General features: G+C 38.8%; 1 protein-coding gene across 9 annotated transcripts in view; it reads left to right on the top strand.

The window, feature by feature from the left end:
* The window catches only part of LOC117535505 (glutamate receptor 1-like), a gene marked incomplete at its 5' end in the record, with an annotated part of 30,979 nt that extends 10,987 nt beyond the window's left edge, over positions 1–19,992 (top strand). Inside the window, 3 exon segments of one of the 9 annotated variants that reach the window (XM_034199995.1) lie at positions 5,695–5,809; positions 13,237–13,371; positions 18,765–19,992. In XM_034199995.1, coding sequence (XP_034055886.1) covers positions 5,695–5,809; positions 13,237–13,371; positions 18,765–19,025 — 511 coding nt within the window. 9 annotated transcript variants of the gene reach the window in all.
* Positions 19,993–20,000: the final 8 nt, after the last annotated feature.

Genomic DNA, 20,000 nt, shown 5'->3' with positions numbered 1-20,000 from the left:
ATGTACGGCATTAATTGGCTCAGTAAAGTAATTGATATGTGGCACACCTTTTAAAAAAACATAGCCTTTATTATTCTTTGGGGTTAGAGGACAAAGCAAGGTTTCAAGTCGTTGGTGTTTAAGGGGAGTTGCAAGGCTTTATTTAATTGAGTCAAATTGAGTCTAGAGTCCACACCTCTGCACAGAACCATTGAACAATACATCCAGATTGTAGCTATGACAACAAACTGAAATACTGAAACTGACCCACAGAACTGGAGGTCAGTTTTAGGTTTAGATAACTGTGTGTGTGTTTGTCTGTCTTCCTGTCTGTCTGACTGTCAGTCTCTTAATCTGTCTCTCTGTCTGTCTTGTCTCTTTCTCTTTTGTGTTTGTCTTTGTCTATATGTGTGTCCCTCTGTCTGTCTGTCTCAGTGTTTCTGTCTGTCTGTCGGCCCGTCTACCTGTCTGTGGTCATCAGTTGTGCCTGTCTGACTGCTAACAACAACACAACAAACTGTCTCTCCATCTATCTATCTATCTATCTGTCTATCTCTCCATCTATCTCTCCATCTGTCTATCTCTCCATCTATCTATCTATATATCTATATATCTATCTGTCTATCTCTCCATCTATCTATCTATCCATCTATCCATCTATCTATCTATCCATCTATCTATCTATCTATCTATCTATCTATCTGTCTATCTCTCCATCTGTCTATCTCTCCATCTATCTATATATCTATCTGTCTATCTCTCCATCTATCTATCTCTCCATCTATCTATCCATTCATCTATCTATCTATCTATCCATTCATCCCTACATGAGCATTGCTGCTGTCAGATAAAATGTGTATTATTTATAAATGTGTCGAATCGTCGTTAAATAAGAATTTGTACTGAATCAAATGTGCTAAGGCCCTTTTATTCAGTGACTTTAATTGGGTTCTTCCTCGTCCCTTGTTACACCCGTCCACCAAGTTTCATTCAAATTGGGCCAGCAATAACTCTGTAATGCTGCCGACAAACCAAACCTCTACCGGAAAATCTCCTCGTCGGAGTCAAATATGGAACAAGTGGTTGTAGTTCAAGGTACAGTTCAAACTCTGCAAAATCCTGACTGGTTGGAAAGAATCGTCACTTAAGCAGCGCAGGACCAATGCCCAGCGTTTATTTGTGCGTCAGTAGAGACCACACACAAAACAACGGTAGCTAAAGTGAATCAGCAACAACACAGCAACCATCTTGTAAAGCCCTACAGAACATTTAGTAACACCAGAGGAAATTAGTCCAACCACATTTTGCCCAAAAAGGGAAATTCATAAATATATTGTTGTATATGTTTTTGGTTCATTGCAAGACACTGCAGATGCTCATTTAGACAGTATGTCTATAGTTCACATACAAAGACCACAGATGACGGAATAATTCATTGCAAATTGACGATGAAGGATCTTCTTTCCCATTTGTGTAGACATTCAGTTATAAAGTTGTTGGTCTCTGAACGCTAGCTTTTCAATTGAACGAAACCAAACGTCTTACCCCGGTTACAACATTAATATAATCAAGTTTATTTGTACATGTTTATCCGACAGCAGCGTTTGAAATTCATGTTCCTTCTCTGTCCACGCTTCATCAGAACGTCTTGTCCTCTTTCTTTCTGCTTCACGTCAGCGTTTTACAGACAACCCAGAGCCGGAGAACGGAGATGAGCTCCACAGATGAGATTAGTAAATCCTGAATATAATAATAGTAACGTATGTTATGTAATTAGTAGGCCAGAAATATCAATCAGCGTAGTAAAACAGAAGCGAGCAAATTGGCTTTCTGCCTTCGCTGTCAAATGTGTTTTGTTTTGTTGAAAGGAAGTGAAGGGTTTCTGATGGCAGATTGTAAATCAGAAAGTTACTCACCAGTATTTTTGAGCAGTTGCCTAGCAACACATTTGAGTTAAAGCCCTTAATGCTGAGCATATTGGATAATCAGCGTTACACAGATCACTAGTTCCATCTGAACAGACTCTGTTCTCTGCCTCTGGGTTCCTCTCCGTGCTAACAGCTGACCGTGTCCAGTCAACAGCTCCATCGTCTCCGCTGACTAACTCCATCACACTCAGCTCTACTGCTGCCATCAGCTCTGCTCACACTAAAAGGGGAACTCTGGTAGGAATCAACCCTCCAACACAGTGTTGAGAGAGAACACAGACGGTAATGAAATCCTTCATATAATGTACGTCACGTTAAAGGGTTTGATTTTGCCTCCGGCTCCGACAACATTATGGAAAGGGAGCCTACAGAGAAATGAATCATGTCTCTTCTGAAAGATTCTAGGAGAGTCGATCTGCGCCAGTGTTGTCATAGTTTGTCGTAAAGTAATCTGAAATATTGTGCATGTCATTGCTGACAACATGTGGAGTATTGCATGATTTCAGACTTCTTCACTAAGAGGTGAAGGCTAACGTTAGCATTGATTTGCAACCCCATTACTGTTATGGAGTAATTACAGTTACAGGGTTTTAGTTTCTGCAGTTCAATGTTTTATCTTTAGTCAAATGTTCACGTATAATTATAAAATAACTTTGTTTTAGTCTAACATCTCACTAAAGTAAACAAAACAAAAGTTGACCATTAATACCTGAGCTAGCCAAATCAATTATTTATAATGGTTTACTACCTGTTTTTCTCAAATACACAACAGAACATTTTAAAATAAAGGGTTCATTTTTCAAACGTGTTTTTGTCTAAATTCTCCTCTAATTATGGAACAACAATCTGAGGCAAAACAAACGTTAGTAAATGTACGAAGGATTGCATTAGCGCCTGTTTAGCAGCTGTAGTGCTCTCGCTCAATACTGAACACATTTGTCACTTAGAAACAAAAACGTTGGGAAAAAAGGGTCCAGGTTGAAACATCCAGAAGTTCCCCTTTGAAACACCATCACTACAATGCTATCGTTTGGAGACCTTTTGTTCCAAAATGACGTTTCAGTTGATTGATTACAAAGAATATGTAACAGAATCCCTTTAGAACAAAAGTCTTCTTTTGGCCGTCATCATAATAATTGTATTGTTATCGTCCATGTACTGGTTGGCCTGTCAATAATCATTCTATTAATTCATGTTTCTTTAAAAACATCTCTGCTACCGTCTGTACGGAGCCCCTAAAGGGACATGTTAAAACATTTTAAAAAACAGAGAGAGAAAAAAAAAAGTCAGGATAACGAGTTAGTATCTCGTGCGCACGAGAAACGTTCTCGTGCGCACGAGATACTAACTCGTTATCCTGACTTTTTTTTTACTAACTCGTGCACACTTTTTATTGTTGAGAAAGTTACCGGTGCGCCAAGGAGGAAGTGAACAGGAGACAACCATTTCATTGCAGACTGTTATGTTTACGTGGGGAAATGACAGTGCATACATTATTTGAGATATATATCGTACTTAGATGGCTAGTGACGGGCGGCCCACTTTGGTACCGGCCCAATGGGATTCGTCCCGATGGCCTGTGTGTGTGTGTGTGTGTGTGTGTGTGTGTGTGTGTGTGTGTGTGTGTGTGTGTGTGTGTGTGTGTGTGTGTGTGTGTGTGTGTGTGTGTGTGTGTGTGTGTGTGTGTGTGTGTGTGTGTGTGTGTGTGTGTGTGTGTGTGTGTGTGTGTGTGTGTGTGTGTGTGTGTGTGTGTGTGTGTGTGTGTGTGTGTGTGTGTGTGTGTGTGTGTGTGTGTGTGTGTGTGTGTGTGTGTGTGTGTGTGTGTGTGTGTGTGTGTGTATAAAACAGCTGCGGGCAGCAGGTACTCTGAGAGTCACGGACATTAATTCATAGATCAAAGCAGACTGGTTTACAGACTCGCCAGTGTTTTGCCAATCCGGTGCTTAAACCAATAGCTTCTACCCCTGGCCGAAATGTAAAATTAAGTCTGACTTCAAAATATATCTCAAATAATGTATGCACTGTCATTTCCCCACGTAAACATAACAGTCTGCAATGAAATGGGTTGTCTCGTGTTCCACTTCCTCCTTGGTGCATCGGTAACTTTCTAAAAAAAAAATAAAGTCAGGAAAACGGATTTGTTTCTCGTGCGCACGAGAAACAAATCCGTTTTCCTGACTTTATTTTTTTTTTCCATGTCCCTTTAGGGGCTCCGTACTCTTGAGCTTTTATCACCACTGGTGTTTAAAGGGGAACAACGAGAACCGTGTATTAATGTATAATGTACAGAATACTAAACTGTAAAACACATTAAGAGTATTATTCTATGTTCCACTTGTTACTTATTATCAGACATGTGACTGTTGTTCCTTTTTATTGATCAGGTCATGAATGTATTCTAAGTCGAGGATTGCTGCCGGTAGTAAAGTGTAGGATGCATTTGCTGTTCTTCAACCCAGACCATAATGAAATGTTGTTTTCCTTCAGCTGTGTTGAACATGAGGAACCTTCTGGTACAGCCGATTAGGCTCGACACAAACCAGCGGAGCAAATATATTCATCATGTTGACGTTATTTACCCTCGCCTATTACTCATTTCTGACTTGATGTACAGCTGTAAATATTAGCACTCCAAATGCTGATGTTAATTGCTTTAACAAACAGTCCCCTGATCGCGTACATTTTGAGTTGCAGAAACTGATTTTCTGTTGACACCACTGAGAACCACCTTGTCTTTAAACTACGTTTTCTGAATTATTACTGCGACTTGGTACCAAAAGTATCTGTAGTTGCCGCTTTTAACCATAGTCCAATTTCTTCATTAGGTCAGAACCAAGATGGCATTGTAAATTGAAATAATTACAAAATATCTCAGTGCCATCTTCACCACGAGGACCCTGATGCTGGAGTGAAAACATGGCTCTTAATGAAAGTTATATAGAACGGTGAACCGTATCCAGTTAAGGCTCAGATTGGTAGACAAAGTTCATCGGACCAGAACACTTAAGGCAAACGGTCAATTGAAGATTTAGACCAACCTGTTAAAGAATTTGGATCCTAAACCAAATTGAATCTTGAATGAAGCAATCAGAAAGTGAAATAATGCCACGGTTCTTGTAACACATAATGGTGTTTTCATTCACGGGGCAGTCGTTTCTTATAAATGATGAATACAGTGTTTGGTGCTCTTGATTGGCAGTGATTCTACCAATCAGAGGGTGGTAGGATCCGTAGTCCCTTCAGGATCGTAGTTTCCTTGGGCAATAATCTAAACCCTTATTTCATACCTGGCATGGGCCACAGGTGTTAGTCTCCTGGTGAGCAGTTGGTCTTTTACGGTAGCATCTGTCTCTTAGTGAATAAACACATATTCGTTTTAACTTTAGACCATTTGTGATCTCAATAACATTTGGATTTCAAACTGTCTGGACACCAAAATGGAAATGCAGTTTACGAATGCTTTTGGTAAACCTATACAACTATTGTCTGTGAGCTTTGCCACTTAGAAAAAGAAGATTGAATCTGTTCTTCGGAGGCCTGAATGCTCATGGCACAGATAGTGTCCAAGCCCAGTGAGCCTTTAACACTAACATTATATAGACAACTTCAAACAGAAGGGAAACAGCATTTGACCAAAGTCTGGGTTGAAGAGCAGTGCTAACTTTAAGATAAGATATTACCATGCCTGTTGTAAGTAGACTCCTGTACTGATGTTGCTTCACTATGGCAGTCCTCTGTTCATTAACACGTAGTTCCCTTCTATCCCCCATCACCATCATCCCCGTAGAAACCCTGTTAACTTGGCAGTTTTAAAACTGAACGAGCAGGGCCTGTTGGACAAATTGAAAAACAGATGGTGGTATGACAAGGGAGAGTGCGGCACCGGGGGAGGGGACTCCAAGGTCAGATCACCGTAACCCCAACGGGTAACGACAGGCAATGCCACACCGGGGTAACCGGCAACAACCCACCGCTAAAACACCAGGCGTAAAGCACTCCGGACGGCCCCACAGAAAACAAACAGTTGTAGAAACTCTGGATCCATCAGGTTTATTCACCTTGTTGGAGACTTGCCAGCTTCTGATCCAGGGACTATTTTACAGACAAACACGTAGAAAGATTTACATCGGGAACAGGATTACCTATAGGGTCCTTTAATGCAGATTTACATGTTGCATGAAACCAACATGATCGCTTTTCATACAATCATTTTTAAAAGAGTAATTTCTTAATTTTTAACCGAGTCTCAGGGACACAACAACATGCTGACTGCAGTGGGTTTGAACCTGTGCTCCCCTGATCCCAACACTAACGCACTAGACCACTGCGCCACACGCCTCCTGGTATATATCAAATGTATATTATAACATAGTATTTGTACAGCAAAGTCTATAAATGAATAAAAGCTGACGGACAATAAATCAGGATAATCCAGGTACATGAGCTCACTTGGTAAAATACCCCCTCTGATCATCCTCTGAAGCCACTTCCTAGTATTCGGACAGTTTTGACTTCATCCGCCCAAAAGTGAAACTACAGCCGTCCTTAAACGTCTCTCCTTCACAAAATACAGAGGACATGTTTCTGGTTTTCGGCCAGCAGACTGATTTAGTTTCCCGGAGTGTTTTGAGCTCTTGCCGGTTACCCAAAGTGATATAGTAATACACATCTCGCACGTAGGGAGTCAGGCCAAACCAAGCTAGATGGAGTATTAACGCATATCACTTTTACGCTGACATTTACCAAGAGAAGTTTTATGTGTGATGTTCTTTGTTTTTCTTCTGTTGTTGTTGTTGAGGTGTTCTCTGTAGCGTACCGAAACATCTGTACTGAAAATGCCAGTTTTTGATAAGATCTTTAGTGCTGCTGTAGCTGCCGCAGCTCTTTAACAATAACATAAGATAACATGGAGGTGCATAATGTTATTTATGTTATTTCCACCCCTCCCTCCCCCTCCCTTCCTCCCATGGTTCTTTGAAGAATCCCAGTAAACCTAGCAGTACTGAAGCTCAATGAACAAGCCATCTTAGACAAGTTGAAAAACAAATGGTGGTATGACAAAGGGGAGTGTGGACACAAGGACTCCGGCAGAAAGGTCAGTTCTGGAGGATGCTCGGCCTGGTCCTGAGGTCATGTGTTGGTTTACCCCCCCACCCACCTTACCCCTTCAGACCCACTCCCCCAAAACCCCCCAACTTCAGCAAGTACACTCTGAAAAGAAAACGTTTTTCACCGGTTTTAACTTTCTTTTTCGTGCTAATTTGATGTTATTTTGGTCCAAGTCAGTTAGATGCAATTCTAGTTTCTATGAGTTGTACGGATCCTGTTAGTTGGCGGACCCTTTTATTTAAAAGATCTGCCGCGAGAAAGTGTAAAAAGTCCAACATTCCTCTATCTAGACAGATATTTGTACGTGTTGAATTTTGATGTTGTGCTTAATCGGAACAGTTTCAGTATGTTCAAGATCTTTGACCAGAGAAGTTAGTTCGACACAACTCTTCAGGCTGATGTTAAGGAGCTCTTTAAGATGTTTTACTTCAGATACTCAAACTCAGAGTTAGCTTTTTGAGGCTTGACAGCCGTTAAAACCTGTAACATTTCGTTGAATTTGGACAGAATCAGGCTCGCAGTTCCCCGTCAAGATGAATAAAAGCAACAGATGACCCAAGGTCCCAGAAGAGCCCATTTAAAGATGGTTGTAATGGATAAGATGTCCAATTTGTAAAATATCTGTAATGGCTGGGGTTGCATCATATTTACTTTGGAAGTCTAACACTTGAGTATAAAGTAGAAAATAAGAATGTTTACCGAACTTTAAAATGCTAATTCGGATTCAGAACTTAAATTCCGTTCCGGGTCGCACAAAACTCTCGCTTTGCGATTCCAATGAGTGAACGTTGTTTTGTTGAAAAACGTTTTGTTTTTAGAGTGTAGCGCTGCTGCTCAGCTGACCCTTCTGAAGAGCTGGAGGAAATCAAACATTAGCTATTCTGATAACAGGTGAAAACCTCCTGATTTCAATGTGTACTTGAACTCGAGTTCAGTTTATGAACTTTGCTCCTACAAAACTTGTTCCAGACTCTGCGTAAACCCTCAGAGAAAATGAGCCGGGCTTCAGCTCCTTCTCCGAGATAAGAGGTTTTCATGTCTGCACATCAGATTCCTTCAGAGGCTTTTCTCTGCTCTGCTTTCCTTCTGTTCTCCAGAACATTCTGTGGTCAGCACTGTGTCAGCCACAGACAGACAGACCGTGCTGGAAAATGAGACTTTTTACAACACAACTTCCTTTGTAAGCATCCTTATTATGTATTTTACATTTACATTTAAGACCAGCCTGCATCCTGGAGATCGGAGAAACGTTTTCAGAAGAGTTTTTTATTCGAGAGAAGCCAATCTGCGTCACAATCTGGCCGAGAAGAGAAGCTCCAGATTTATTTTACATTCACGTCAGATTTAAAAAGTCAGATTTTAAAAATGCAAATATATTTTCCTGACTCTCTGTCTGTGGCTGCTCACCAACACTTGATGAGACTGAAGCTACAGACCACAGCTTTACCTCCCCTGCTCTTCCCCCCCTCACAAACACACTCACACACACACACATACACACACACACACACACACACACACACACACACACACACACACACACACACACACACACACACACACACACACACACACACACACACACACACACACACACACACACACACTTTTGTCTCCAATCTGTCATGTACCTCCTATTTCTGAACTGGCTGTGCGGCAGCCCGTCTCTAACAAACCTTCATCTGTGCGTCAGACTGAAGCTGCTGTCAAGAAAACACCAAATTAACGTTAATTCACTTTAAAAATCATATTTTTCTCCCTGTTGCTGATTTACTTTTAAATTGTAAAATGTTGACAATCGAGGCTTTCCAGATATTAATTCGTCTTTCACCAAAAATGACAGTCATTGGAAATAAAAGTCTTGTTCTCGGACTTCTGCCAAAAATGCTTCTGTAAAGAAATGAACATTCTGAAAAGTGCCGATGCTATAATTACATTACATTACATTACATTGCATTTAGCTGACGCTTTTATCCAAAGCGACTTACAATAAGTACATTCGACCAGGAAGACACAACCTTGAAGAAAACAGAATCATAAAGTACATCAGGTTTCATAGAGCCAAACATTTCAAGTGCTACTAAAGGAATCAAATATAATATGTATTTATAAAAGAAGCTACAAAAAAGATATGTACAGGAAACTATCAGAAAGTAAATGATATCAGTCCTTTCCAAAAATGATACTACAGAAAGTAAATACAGAAAGTAAACTACAGAAAGTAAATACATAAAGTAAACTACAGAAAGTAAACTACAGAAAGTAAATACATAAAGTAAACTACATAAAGTAAATACAGAAAGTAAACTACATAAAGTAAATACAGAAAGTAAATACAGAAAGTAAACTACGGAAAGTAAATACAGAAAGTAAACTACAAAAGTAAATACATAAAGTAAACTACAGAAAGTAAATACAGAAAGTAAATACAGAAAGTAAATACAGAAAGTAAACTACGGAAAGTAAATACAGAAAGTAAACTACAAAAGTAAATACAGAAAGTAAACTACAGAAAGTAAATACAGAAAGTAAATACAGAAAGTAAACTACGGAAAGTAAATACAGAAAGTAAACTACAAAAGTAAATACAGAAAGTAAACTACAGAAAGTAAACTACAGAAAGTAAATACAGAAAGTAAATACAGAAAGTAAACTACAGAAAGTAAACTACAGAAAGTAAACTACAGAAAGTAAATACAGAAAGTAAATACATAAAGTAAACTACAGAAAGTAAACTACAGAAAGTAAATACAGAAAGTAAATACAGAAAGTAAATACAGAAAGTAAACTACAGAAAGTAAATACATAAAGTAAACTACAGAAAGTAAATACAGAAAGTAAACTACAGAAAGTAAATACATAAAGTAAACTACAGAAAGTAAACTACAGAAAGTAAATACAGAAAGTAAATACAGAAAGTAAATACAGAAAGTAAATACAGAAAGTAAACTACAGAAAGTAAATACAGAAAGTAAATACATAAAGTAAACTACAGAAAGTAAATACAGAAAGTAAACTACAGAAAGTAAATACATAAAGTAAACTACAGAAAGTAAACTACAGAAAGTAAATACAGAAAGTAAATACAGAAAGTAAATACAGAAAGAAAATACAGAAATTAAACTACGGAAAGTAAATACAGAAAGTAAACTACAAAAGTAAACTACAGAAACTAAATACAGAAAGTAAATACAGAAAGTAAATACAGAAAGTAAACTACGGAAAGTAAATACAGAAAGTAAATACAGAAAGTAAACTACAGAAAGTAAATACAGAAAGTAAACTACAGAAAGTAAATACAGAAAGTAAACTACAGAAAGTAAACTACAGAAAGTAAACTACAGAAAGTAAATACAGAAAGTAAATACAGAAAGTAAACTACAGAAAGTAAACTACAGAAAGTAAACTACAGAAAGTAAATACAGAAAGTAAATACAGAAAGTAAACTACAGAAAGTAAACTACAGAAAGTAAATACAGAAAGTAAATACAGAAAGTAAACTACAGAAAGTAAACTACAGAAAGTAAATACAGAAAGTAAACTACAGAAAGTAAACTACAGAAATTAAACTAAAGAAAGTAAACTACAGAAAGTAAATACAGAAAGTAAATACAGAAAGTAAACTACAGAAAGTAAATACAAAAAGTAACCTACAGAAATTAAACTACAGAAAGTAAACTACAGAAAGTAAATACAGAAAGTAAACTACAGAAAGTAAATACAGAAAGTAAACTACAGAAAGTAAACTACAGAAAGTAAATACATAAAGTAAACTACAGAAAGTAAACTACAGAAATTAAACTAAAGAAAGTAAACTACAGAAAGTAAATACAGAAAGTAAATACAGAAAGTAAACTACAGAAAGTAAATACAAAAAGTAACCTACAGAAAGTAAACTACAGAAAGTAAATACAGAAAGTAAATACAGAAAGTAAACTACAGAAAGTAAACTACAGAAAGTAAACTACAGAAAGTAAACTACAGAAAGTAAATACATAAAGTAAACTACAGAAAGTAAACTACAGAAATTAAACTAAAGAAAGTAAACTACAGAAAGTAAATACAGAAAGTAAATACAGAAAGTAAACTACAGAAAGTAAACTACAGAAAGTAAACTACAGAAAGTAAATACAGAAAGTAAATACAGAAAGTAAACTACAGAAAGTAAACTACAGAAAGTAAATACATAAAGTAAACTACAGAAAGTAAACTACAGAAATTAAACTAAAGAAAGTAAACTACAGAAAGTAAATACAGAAAGTAAATACAGAAAGTAAACTACAGAAAGTAAATACAAAAAGTAACCTACAGAAAGTAAACTACAGAAAGTAAACTACAGAAAGTAAATACAGAAAGTAAATACAGAAAGTAAACTACAGAAAGTAAACTACAGAAATTAAACTACAGAAAGTAAACTACAGAAAGTAAATACAAAAAGTAAACTACAGAAAGTAAACTACAGAAAGTAAACTACAGAAAGTAAATACAGAAAGTAAATACAGAAAGTAAACTACAGAAAGTAAACTACAGAAAGTAAACTACAGAAAGTAAATACAGAAAGTAAATACAGAAAGTAAACTACAGAAAGTAAACTACAGAAAGTAAACTACAGAAAGTAAACTACAGAAAGTAAATACATAAAGTAAACTACAGAAAGTAAACTACAGAAATTAAACTAAAGAAAGTAAACTACAGAAAGTAAATACAGAAAGTAAATACAGAAAGTAAACTACAGAAAGTAAATACAGAAAGTAAACTACAGAAAGTAAACTACAGAAAGTAAATACAGAAAGTAAATACAGAAAGTAAACTACAGAAAGTAAATACATAAAGTAAACTACAGAAATTAAACTACAGAAATTAAACTACAGAAATTAAACTACAGAAATTAAACTACAGAAAGTAAACTACAGAAAGTAACCTACAGAAATTAAACTACAGAAATTAAACTACAGAAAGTAAACTACAGAAAGTAAACTACAAAAAGTAAACTACAGAAAACTACCAAAAAAGTAATTAAAGCTTTGCTCTGGAAATATCTTGATTATTAAAAAAAGGTTGAATTTCAGTCTGACTTTGTCTTTGACTTTAGTCTGTTAGTATAATTTGACAGTCCTGATTGGTTGAGGCTAAACATGACAGTTTGGAGAGTAAAGCTCTATGATAGGTTCTCCCCAGCTCCCCATCACTTCCTGTTGAAGAGAGGCCCCGCCCACTTTGAGTGCTGTATCCGCCTCTTTTTGAACAGGCTGCATGCTATTGGATGAGAGGGGCTAAGTCTCACCCACAACAACACGTGACGCATGATGCAGAAAAACAACCAGAAACTAAAGAACAACAAAATCCCAGTTTTTAAAGTAGGATTTTAGAGTTAACTTTAGTTTTTTTTAATATATTGATTAGACAGAAGGTATGTATTATACACTGTGATGATAATGGGAACTGGTAGATAAGTTAATTTTCTTTAAGACAAAACATTAACACTAAAAGTCGATATGTTTTTTTTCTTTGTTTCCCCTCACTTTGCATTTTTGTGCATGAAGTTGCTTGTATGAAATAGATATACGGTTTGTCAACGGCTGTGATTTGAGGCAATAAAGACGATAATAAATCCTCAGTACGAGATGAAAATTAAAAGGGCACTTCACAAACTGATCTTAATACTACATTACCCATGAGCCTCTGCTTCCTGTTTGCACGGACAAAGAGCCTCTCCAAAAATGTTGTCGTGGAATAGTTGAGCATTTAGCAGCACACATAATTTAAAGCTCTGTAAGTGGATGTTTTTTGCTAAAGTGCACCTTGGGAATTGTAGTCAGTAACACTAGAATACATTTAATTATTATTAGTAGTAATAGTAGTAGGAGTAGTGTAAACGTATTATTATGTACATTATGTGTACTGTAGTTGTTGCTTAAGAACCTCTAAGGTGTCATCATATTGTAAGGAAAGATGATTGATAATTGTATATAACTTGAATGTAGTACAGCAATACAATAATAAAATATCAAATAAAATCACTTGTAAAATGAGTGGAGTTTCCCTTTAGCGATCCGTGTCTCCAAAGCCTCTTCATCACAGCCTTTGAAAGATCATTTTGGGTTTTATTTGTATTAGAAAAGTTAGTATTAGTTTTTGATCTTTGGGGGCATTTTGATGATGTAATTTCTATCTGCACCCTGATTGGCTCTCTCCCTGATCCCGACCCCTGCTCTGATAGGACAAGACGAGCGCGCTCAGTCTGAGCAACGTGGCCGGCGTGTTCTACATCCTGATTGGAGGACTGGGCCTCGCCATGCTGGTGGCGCTGGTCGAGTTCTGCTACAAGTCCCGCATCGAGTCCCGCCGGATGAAGGTGAGAACTCAACACGACTTATCAGAATCAGAATCAAGTCACAAGGACAGATACAGGAAAACATTTACATAATTCATAGATAGTTTAGCTTCTCACCATCATTTGCTGTGACCCACTGATGTTAACGATCGTAACTGAAAGGCTGCATGCCAAACGTAAACATTCAACCACGTGACTTACAAACTCTCGCGAGAGTTTTATACAAGACGGATCCTTTCTAGCCATAACCAGAGACTTCGGACCAGACTTGTTTACATCCGGCTTCTCCGTCTTCTTCTCCTGCTCTAATAGTGGCAGTAAACGCATGGTTTGAGGGGCATTGTGACTTATTAGAATGATAATCAAGTCACAAGGACAGATACAGGAAAACATTCCATCGGATCCTTTCTAGCCATAACCAGAGGCCGTTTCTCAATCGCGAGGATGCTGGCTTGGTAGTCGCGTACTTCCAAGTCACTTCCTTCAGAAGCGAAGCAAGTATGCTTCCAAGCCACGGCTTCGGAAAATGAAGAAGAATGGAACAGGCTAACAAGTGTGCCACTCTCTCTAACGGTACCGAAAATAAATACCTCACGATGTCTATCTACTTATGAACTTGCTTTACTTTCAGGAACACATTTTTTGGTGATAACAAACAAATGTAACGAAGTAACATATCTACCAACACATGTTCTACGCCACTATACTTACATTTCAATGTGTGCTGCGTCGGTTCAGCCATTCTCCGCAAGGGTTTTTGAAATTGGTCCGTGCCCAAAGCATTGTGGGGATTTTAAGGATGCCAAGTCTACCCATTTGCAGCCTCAACATTTCCCCCAAACCAAGGACGCGGCCTCGGTGGAATTCCAAGCATGCTGGAGATTGGAACAGTCCTTCGGCGGCACTCGATGACGTAGCATCCTTGAAATATTGGCTTGGAAGCCAGTATCCTCGAGATTGAGAAACGGCCAGAGACTTCGAACCAGACTTGTTTGGCTTCTTCTTCTTCTCCTGCTCTAATAGTGGCAGTAAACGCATGGTTTGAGGGGCATTGTGACTTATTAGAATGAGAATCAAGTCACAAGGACAGATACAGGAAAACATTCCACTGCAATAACTCTCTATAACAAATCACCTCCGGCTGGAGAGGACTCTCTGCTCCAAAGCTTCTCTTGGACCTAAAATCACTTCATTTATATTCAATTTAATATTTAATATTCCATGCCTCACATACTTATGTATATATAATAACTTGCCTTATATTTGTTATTGTACATTTTGTAATTCAACATGTATATTTTCAACTTTCTTGTTTATTTCTAGTCTTTTAATTGTTATTGTACAATCTCATGTCTTTGTGCTGCTGCAACGCTAACATTTCACACATTGGGATCAAGTGCTTCCTATCTTATATTTATCTCATCTTATCTTTATCGTTATTGCCAGGTACGTTTACAAGCAATCTGCTTTGGTATCTGGTGGTGCGGACATAAACAAAAAAAAGTTGCAAAGTAGGTAAAAGACATATATTAGGAATATGGCAAACTATAGTGTATTATGCTATAAAGTGGACGGCGGGTTTTTACTTTATAATAACATGAAGTCTGACAATTCCCCCCCACCCCCTCCCACCTGAAACGCCTCCATTGGACTCCTTTGTTTACTTCTGGAACATAGTGACATCACTATGTAACACTCGCTCTCCTATTGGCTAGTGTTCCAACACTGTACGTGATAGGCTAAGGGGCGGGACATCTCTAAGCGGTTGACCAATCACAACAGAGCCGGCCAGCTAACCAATCAGAGCAGACTGGGCTCTGGTTTCAGACGGAGGGTGAAAAGAGGTGCTGCAGCACAGGCAGTATGAGAACAATAAAGAGCTTTTTGAACATTAAAGCATGGAGACACTACATACTGATATACACCTGAACATCAGCAGGAAAGGACTCTTTAAAGTAGAGACACTACATACTGATATACACCTGGACATCAGCAGGAGAGGACTCTTTAAAGTAGAGACACTATATACTGATATACAACTGAACATCAGCAGGAGAGGACTCTTTAAAGTAGAGACACTACATACTGATATACACCTGAACATCAGCAGGAGAGGACTCTTTAAAGTAGAGACACTACATACTAATATACACCTGAACATCAGCAGGAGAGGACTCTTTAAAGTAGAGAGACTACATACTGATATACACCTGAACATCAGCAGGAAAGGACTCTTTAAAGTAGAGACACTAAATACTGATATACACCTGAACATCAGCAGGAGAGGACTCTTTAAAGTAGAGTAACTACATACTGATATACACCTGAACATCAGCAGGAGAGGACTCTTTAAAGTATAGTAACTACATACTGATATACACCTGAACATCAGCAGGAGAGGACTCTTTAAAGTAGAGACACTACATACTGATATACACCTGAACATCAGCAGGAGAGGACTCTTTAAAGTAGAGTAACTACATACTGATATACACCTGAACATCAGCAGGAAATAACTCTTTAAAGTAGAGACACTAAATACTGATATACACCTGAACATCAGCAGGAGAGGACTCTTTAAAGTAGAGACACTACATACTGATATACACCTGAACATCAGCAGGAGAGGACTCTTTAAAGTAGAGACACTACATACTAATATACACCTGAACATCAGCAGGAGAGGACTCTTTAAAGTAGAGAAACTACATACTGATATACACCTGAACATCAGCAGGAGAGGACTCTTTAAAGTAGAGTAACTACATACTGATATACACCTGAACATAAGCAGGAGAGGACTCTTTAAAGTAGAGACACTACATACTGATATACACCTGAACATCAGCAGGAGAGGACTCTTTAAAGTAGAGACACTACATACTGATATACACCTGAACATCAGCAGGAGAGGACTCTTTAAAGTAGAGACACTACATACTGATATAACACCTGAACATCAGCAGGAGAGGACTCTTTAAAGTAGAGACACTACATACTGATATACACCTGAACATCATTAGGAGAGGACTCTTTAAAGTAGAGACACTACATACTGATATACACCTGAACATCAGCAGGAGAGGACTCTTTAAAGTAGAGACACTACATACTGATATACACCTGAACATCAGCAGGAGAGGACTCTTTAAAGTAGAGACACTACATACTGATATACACCTGAACATCAGCAGGAGAGGACTCTTTAAAGTAGAGACACTACATACTGATATACACCTGAACATCAGCAGGAGAGGACTCTTTAAAGTAGAGACACTACATACTGATATACACCTGAACATCAGCAGGAGAGGACTCTTTAAAGTAGAGACACTACATACTGATATACACCTGAACATCAGCAGGAGAGGACTCTTTAAAGTAGAGACACTACATACTGATACACACCTGAACATCAGCAGGAGAGGACTCTTTAAAGTAGAGACACTACATACTGATATACACCTGAACATCAGCATGTCCCAGTCGTGTCGATTTTTGCTAATAACTATTTAAATAGTGACAACTGAAGCACATCCATATCCAGACAAAGAGTTGTAATTCCTCTCCTTTAGTTTTAAAGCACATGGAGACCTGTGATGTTAATAAAACCTCTCGAGGAGTGTTGCGCTCACTTCCTGCTGCGGAGGTGGAATCAGGAGGTGCAGCAGGAAGTGAATTAACGGATTTATTTCCAACACTCAGCGCTGATGCTGCAGCAGATTAACTCTGGATACACATCATTAACCTCACAGAGGAGAGGCCGCCCTCAAAAACAACTTCACTGTTGCCACACACACACACACACACACACACACACACACACACACACACACACACACACACACACACACACACACACACACACACACACACACACACACACACACACACACACACACACACACACACACACACACACACACACACACACACACACACACACACACACACACACACACACACACACAAGACTGCATGTGCTCTACAAAGTTTATGTAAAATGTAAATGTTTCTTTGTCAGCGGCAACTGCTCTTAACGTGATTAAGTGGATCGTTCTTACAGTGGCTTGTAGTCCTATAGAATATCCCGACAGAGCAAGACACTATTAGTAGTATTAATAATAAATACAAAAAAAGAAATGAACATCAGGTGATGGTGTCGGCTGCATTACTTTTAAGTTTACTGCGTGATGTGAAAGCTGCGTGCATTTGTTTTCAAACCCCTGCCAGTTTTGAAACAAGATAGTTGTTGTTGATGTTTGGCTAATCGAGGTGTTTGAAGGTGCTTCAAACTCAATTTGGATTCAAATCTGCATTTTTAAACATTTAAGTAACTCTCAAATGTGCATCTGTATTTGTTAGGGAGAGAACAAATGGAGTGCCACAGTGACGCGTCCTAAAACCTGGAAGTAAGCTGCGCATGGGTTCCTTCGACAAATCATTTTCGAATCATAAACCAAACCAAAAATGATAAAGTAGGCTAGACATGTGGAGATGATCCGGCTGAACAAAACGTGATCCGTCTCTTAAATGTGTTTCAACCACAGACCTTATTTCCAGCTATTTTCCAAAATCCTTTGCTTTTTTGTTGTTGGGTTCAGAATTCCAGAAAAGACAGACAACTTCTAAATGTAACTATTTATTGTAAAGAGAGCAAAAGATATATATCACTTGGCCAAGGACTCATCACGTCTTTGGGAATCACAGGCAGCAAGGCTGTAATCTGTAACCTCCAAATCCGTCAAGAGCCTCGAACCTCGTGCGACAATACATTTTATTACACAGGGCGTTGCCCGTACATTTATGATTGGTCAAGACTAGCTGAAGAGATACCTCGGTTTAGACCTGGTTATCTTTGGTTGGCAGACTCAGATAGAGTCTCTTGGCAACACGATCCTCCAATCAGCATTCGGCCGGCCTGTGGAAGTCCCTCCCTACTCTGGCACCATCATACTAATTTGTTTTCTCTAACGTTTCTTCAGATATAGCGGGAAACCATAATGTTGCTTCCTAGCTCCGCGGGGGAGCGCGGCTCCCATACAGAGTCAAGGCCGGTGTGATGTGCTGTTCTGACTACCTCTTTGTGTTCTGTCAGTCTCTGCACTCGACCTTGCTACTTTCAATATTGCAAGCTAAACACTTTCTCATGTGACCTTTCCCTTCGTTCCTGTCCACCCCATCAAAACTGGGGGGGGGGTGATTGGATCCATTTATTCCTAAGTCACAGCACATACAATGAGCACAATAAGCAAATAATGTAATAATAAGAATCTTGTAATGTTATATAGAAATAGACTCCACATTGTCGAAGGAACACATGCGCAGCTTACTTCCGGGTTTTATGAAAAACTGTTATGAAGTAAAACAATAAAGAGTTTCCGTGTTAATCTTTAAATGTTCTCTTCCTGCAGGAACTCATCGATGCTGCCTTGAGCTCCAACCTCGGAGGAGGAGGAGGAGGAGGAGGAGGAGGAGGAGGAGGAGGAGGAGGAGGAGGAGGAGGGGCTTATGGGGGAGGAAGAGGGGGAGGAGCTTATGGGGGAGGAAGAGGGGGCGGAGCCTCCGGAGAGAACGGACGCGTTGTGACGCATGATTTCCCGAAGTCCGGCGCTCAGGGTGTGCCCTGCATGGGGAAAGCTGCCGGCATGGGACTGGCCTCCACCGGCATGTGACCCTAACGGAGGCTCCTGATTGGACGAGACGCTCCTGCCTGTCTGCCTGTGGGTGAGGAAAAACAGGGTAGTAAAGGTCAGATTAGGGTTCGCTAAAAACCTGGTGTTTCCCCCAAAGCTTTACGTCCTGCAACACACTGAGTCACTTAGTTTAAAGAAAGTTAAATGTCTATTTTATTTACACTCTACAACCTCTTCCACTTTGACTTTGACACTCGTTTACTCGAGTTAAAGTCAGAGCATTATCTGAGTCAAAGAAAAAAGCAAATATTTTAATTTCTAGTCAAAATAAACTTGTTTTTTTAATGAGATTATATTGAATATTTCCATCAATCCTGTTAAATCTTTTTTAGTGAATTCCACATCAGCGTTTTTATTAAATTCTCTGTTGAAAAATGAGACGCACACATTTACTTTATTTGAAGCTACCTTCTCCTCTAAATATATATGATCGGACAGCTTTTACAGATTCAGATTATTAGCTAATACAACATATAATTATATTTTATATAATTATACTTTAAGATATCCAACAGCAGTATATAAAGTCAAACATGCATTCAGGTTCTTTAAACTGAGTGCTGTCTATTTTCATCTCAGCAGGAAACACCAGGTTTTTAGAGAAGAGATAAAAGTGAGATGGGAGTAACGGGAGTAACGGGAGTAGCGGGAGTAACGGGAGTAACGGGAGTAACGAGGGTAACGGGAGTAACGGGAGTAACGGGAGTAATGAGAGTAAAGGAAGTAACGGGAGTAGTGGGAGTAACGGGAGTAACGGGAGTAACGAGAGTAACGGGAGTAATGAGAGGACAGACGGTGTCTCTGCCACGGCAGCAGGAGTGTTCCCTGAAGCTCTGATGAACAGAGAGCACCTGAACACACCACGAGCTCCTGCTTAACGAGGGCTTAACAAACTATTTTTCTACAGCGCTGTCTTAAAGCCTCTTTTTCTGCAACAACGGACCCGGAGGAGGG

This window comes from Gymnodraco acuticeps, unplaced genomic scaffold, assembly GCF_902827175.1.
Source record: "Gymnodraco acuticeps unplaced genomic scaffold, fGymAcu1.1, whole genome shotgun sequence".
Classification (NCBI taxonomy): domain Eukaryota; kingdom Metazoa; phylum Chordata; class Actinopteri; order Perciformes; family Bathydraconidae; genus Gymnodraco; species Gymnodraco acuticeps.
The sequence above is the reverse complement of the archived record's forward strand: the minus strand, read 5'-3'. Positions and strand labels throughout refer to the sequence as shown.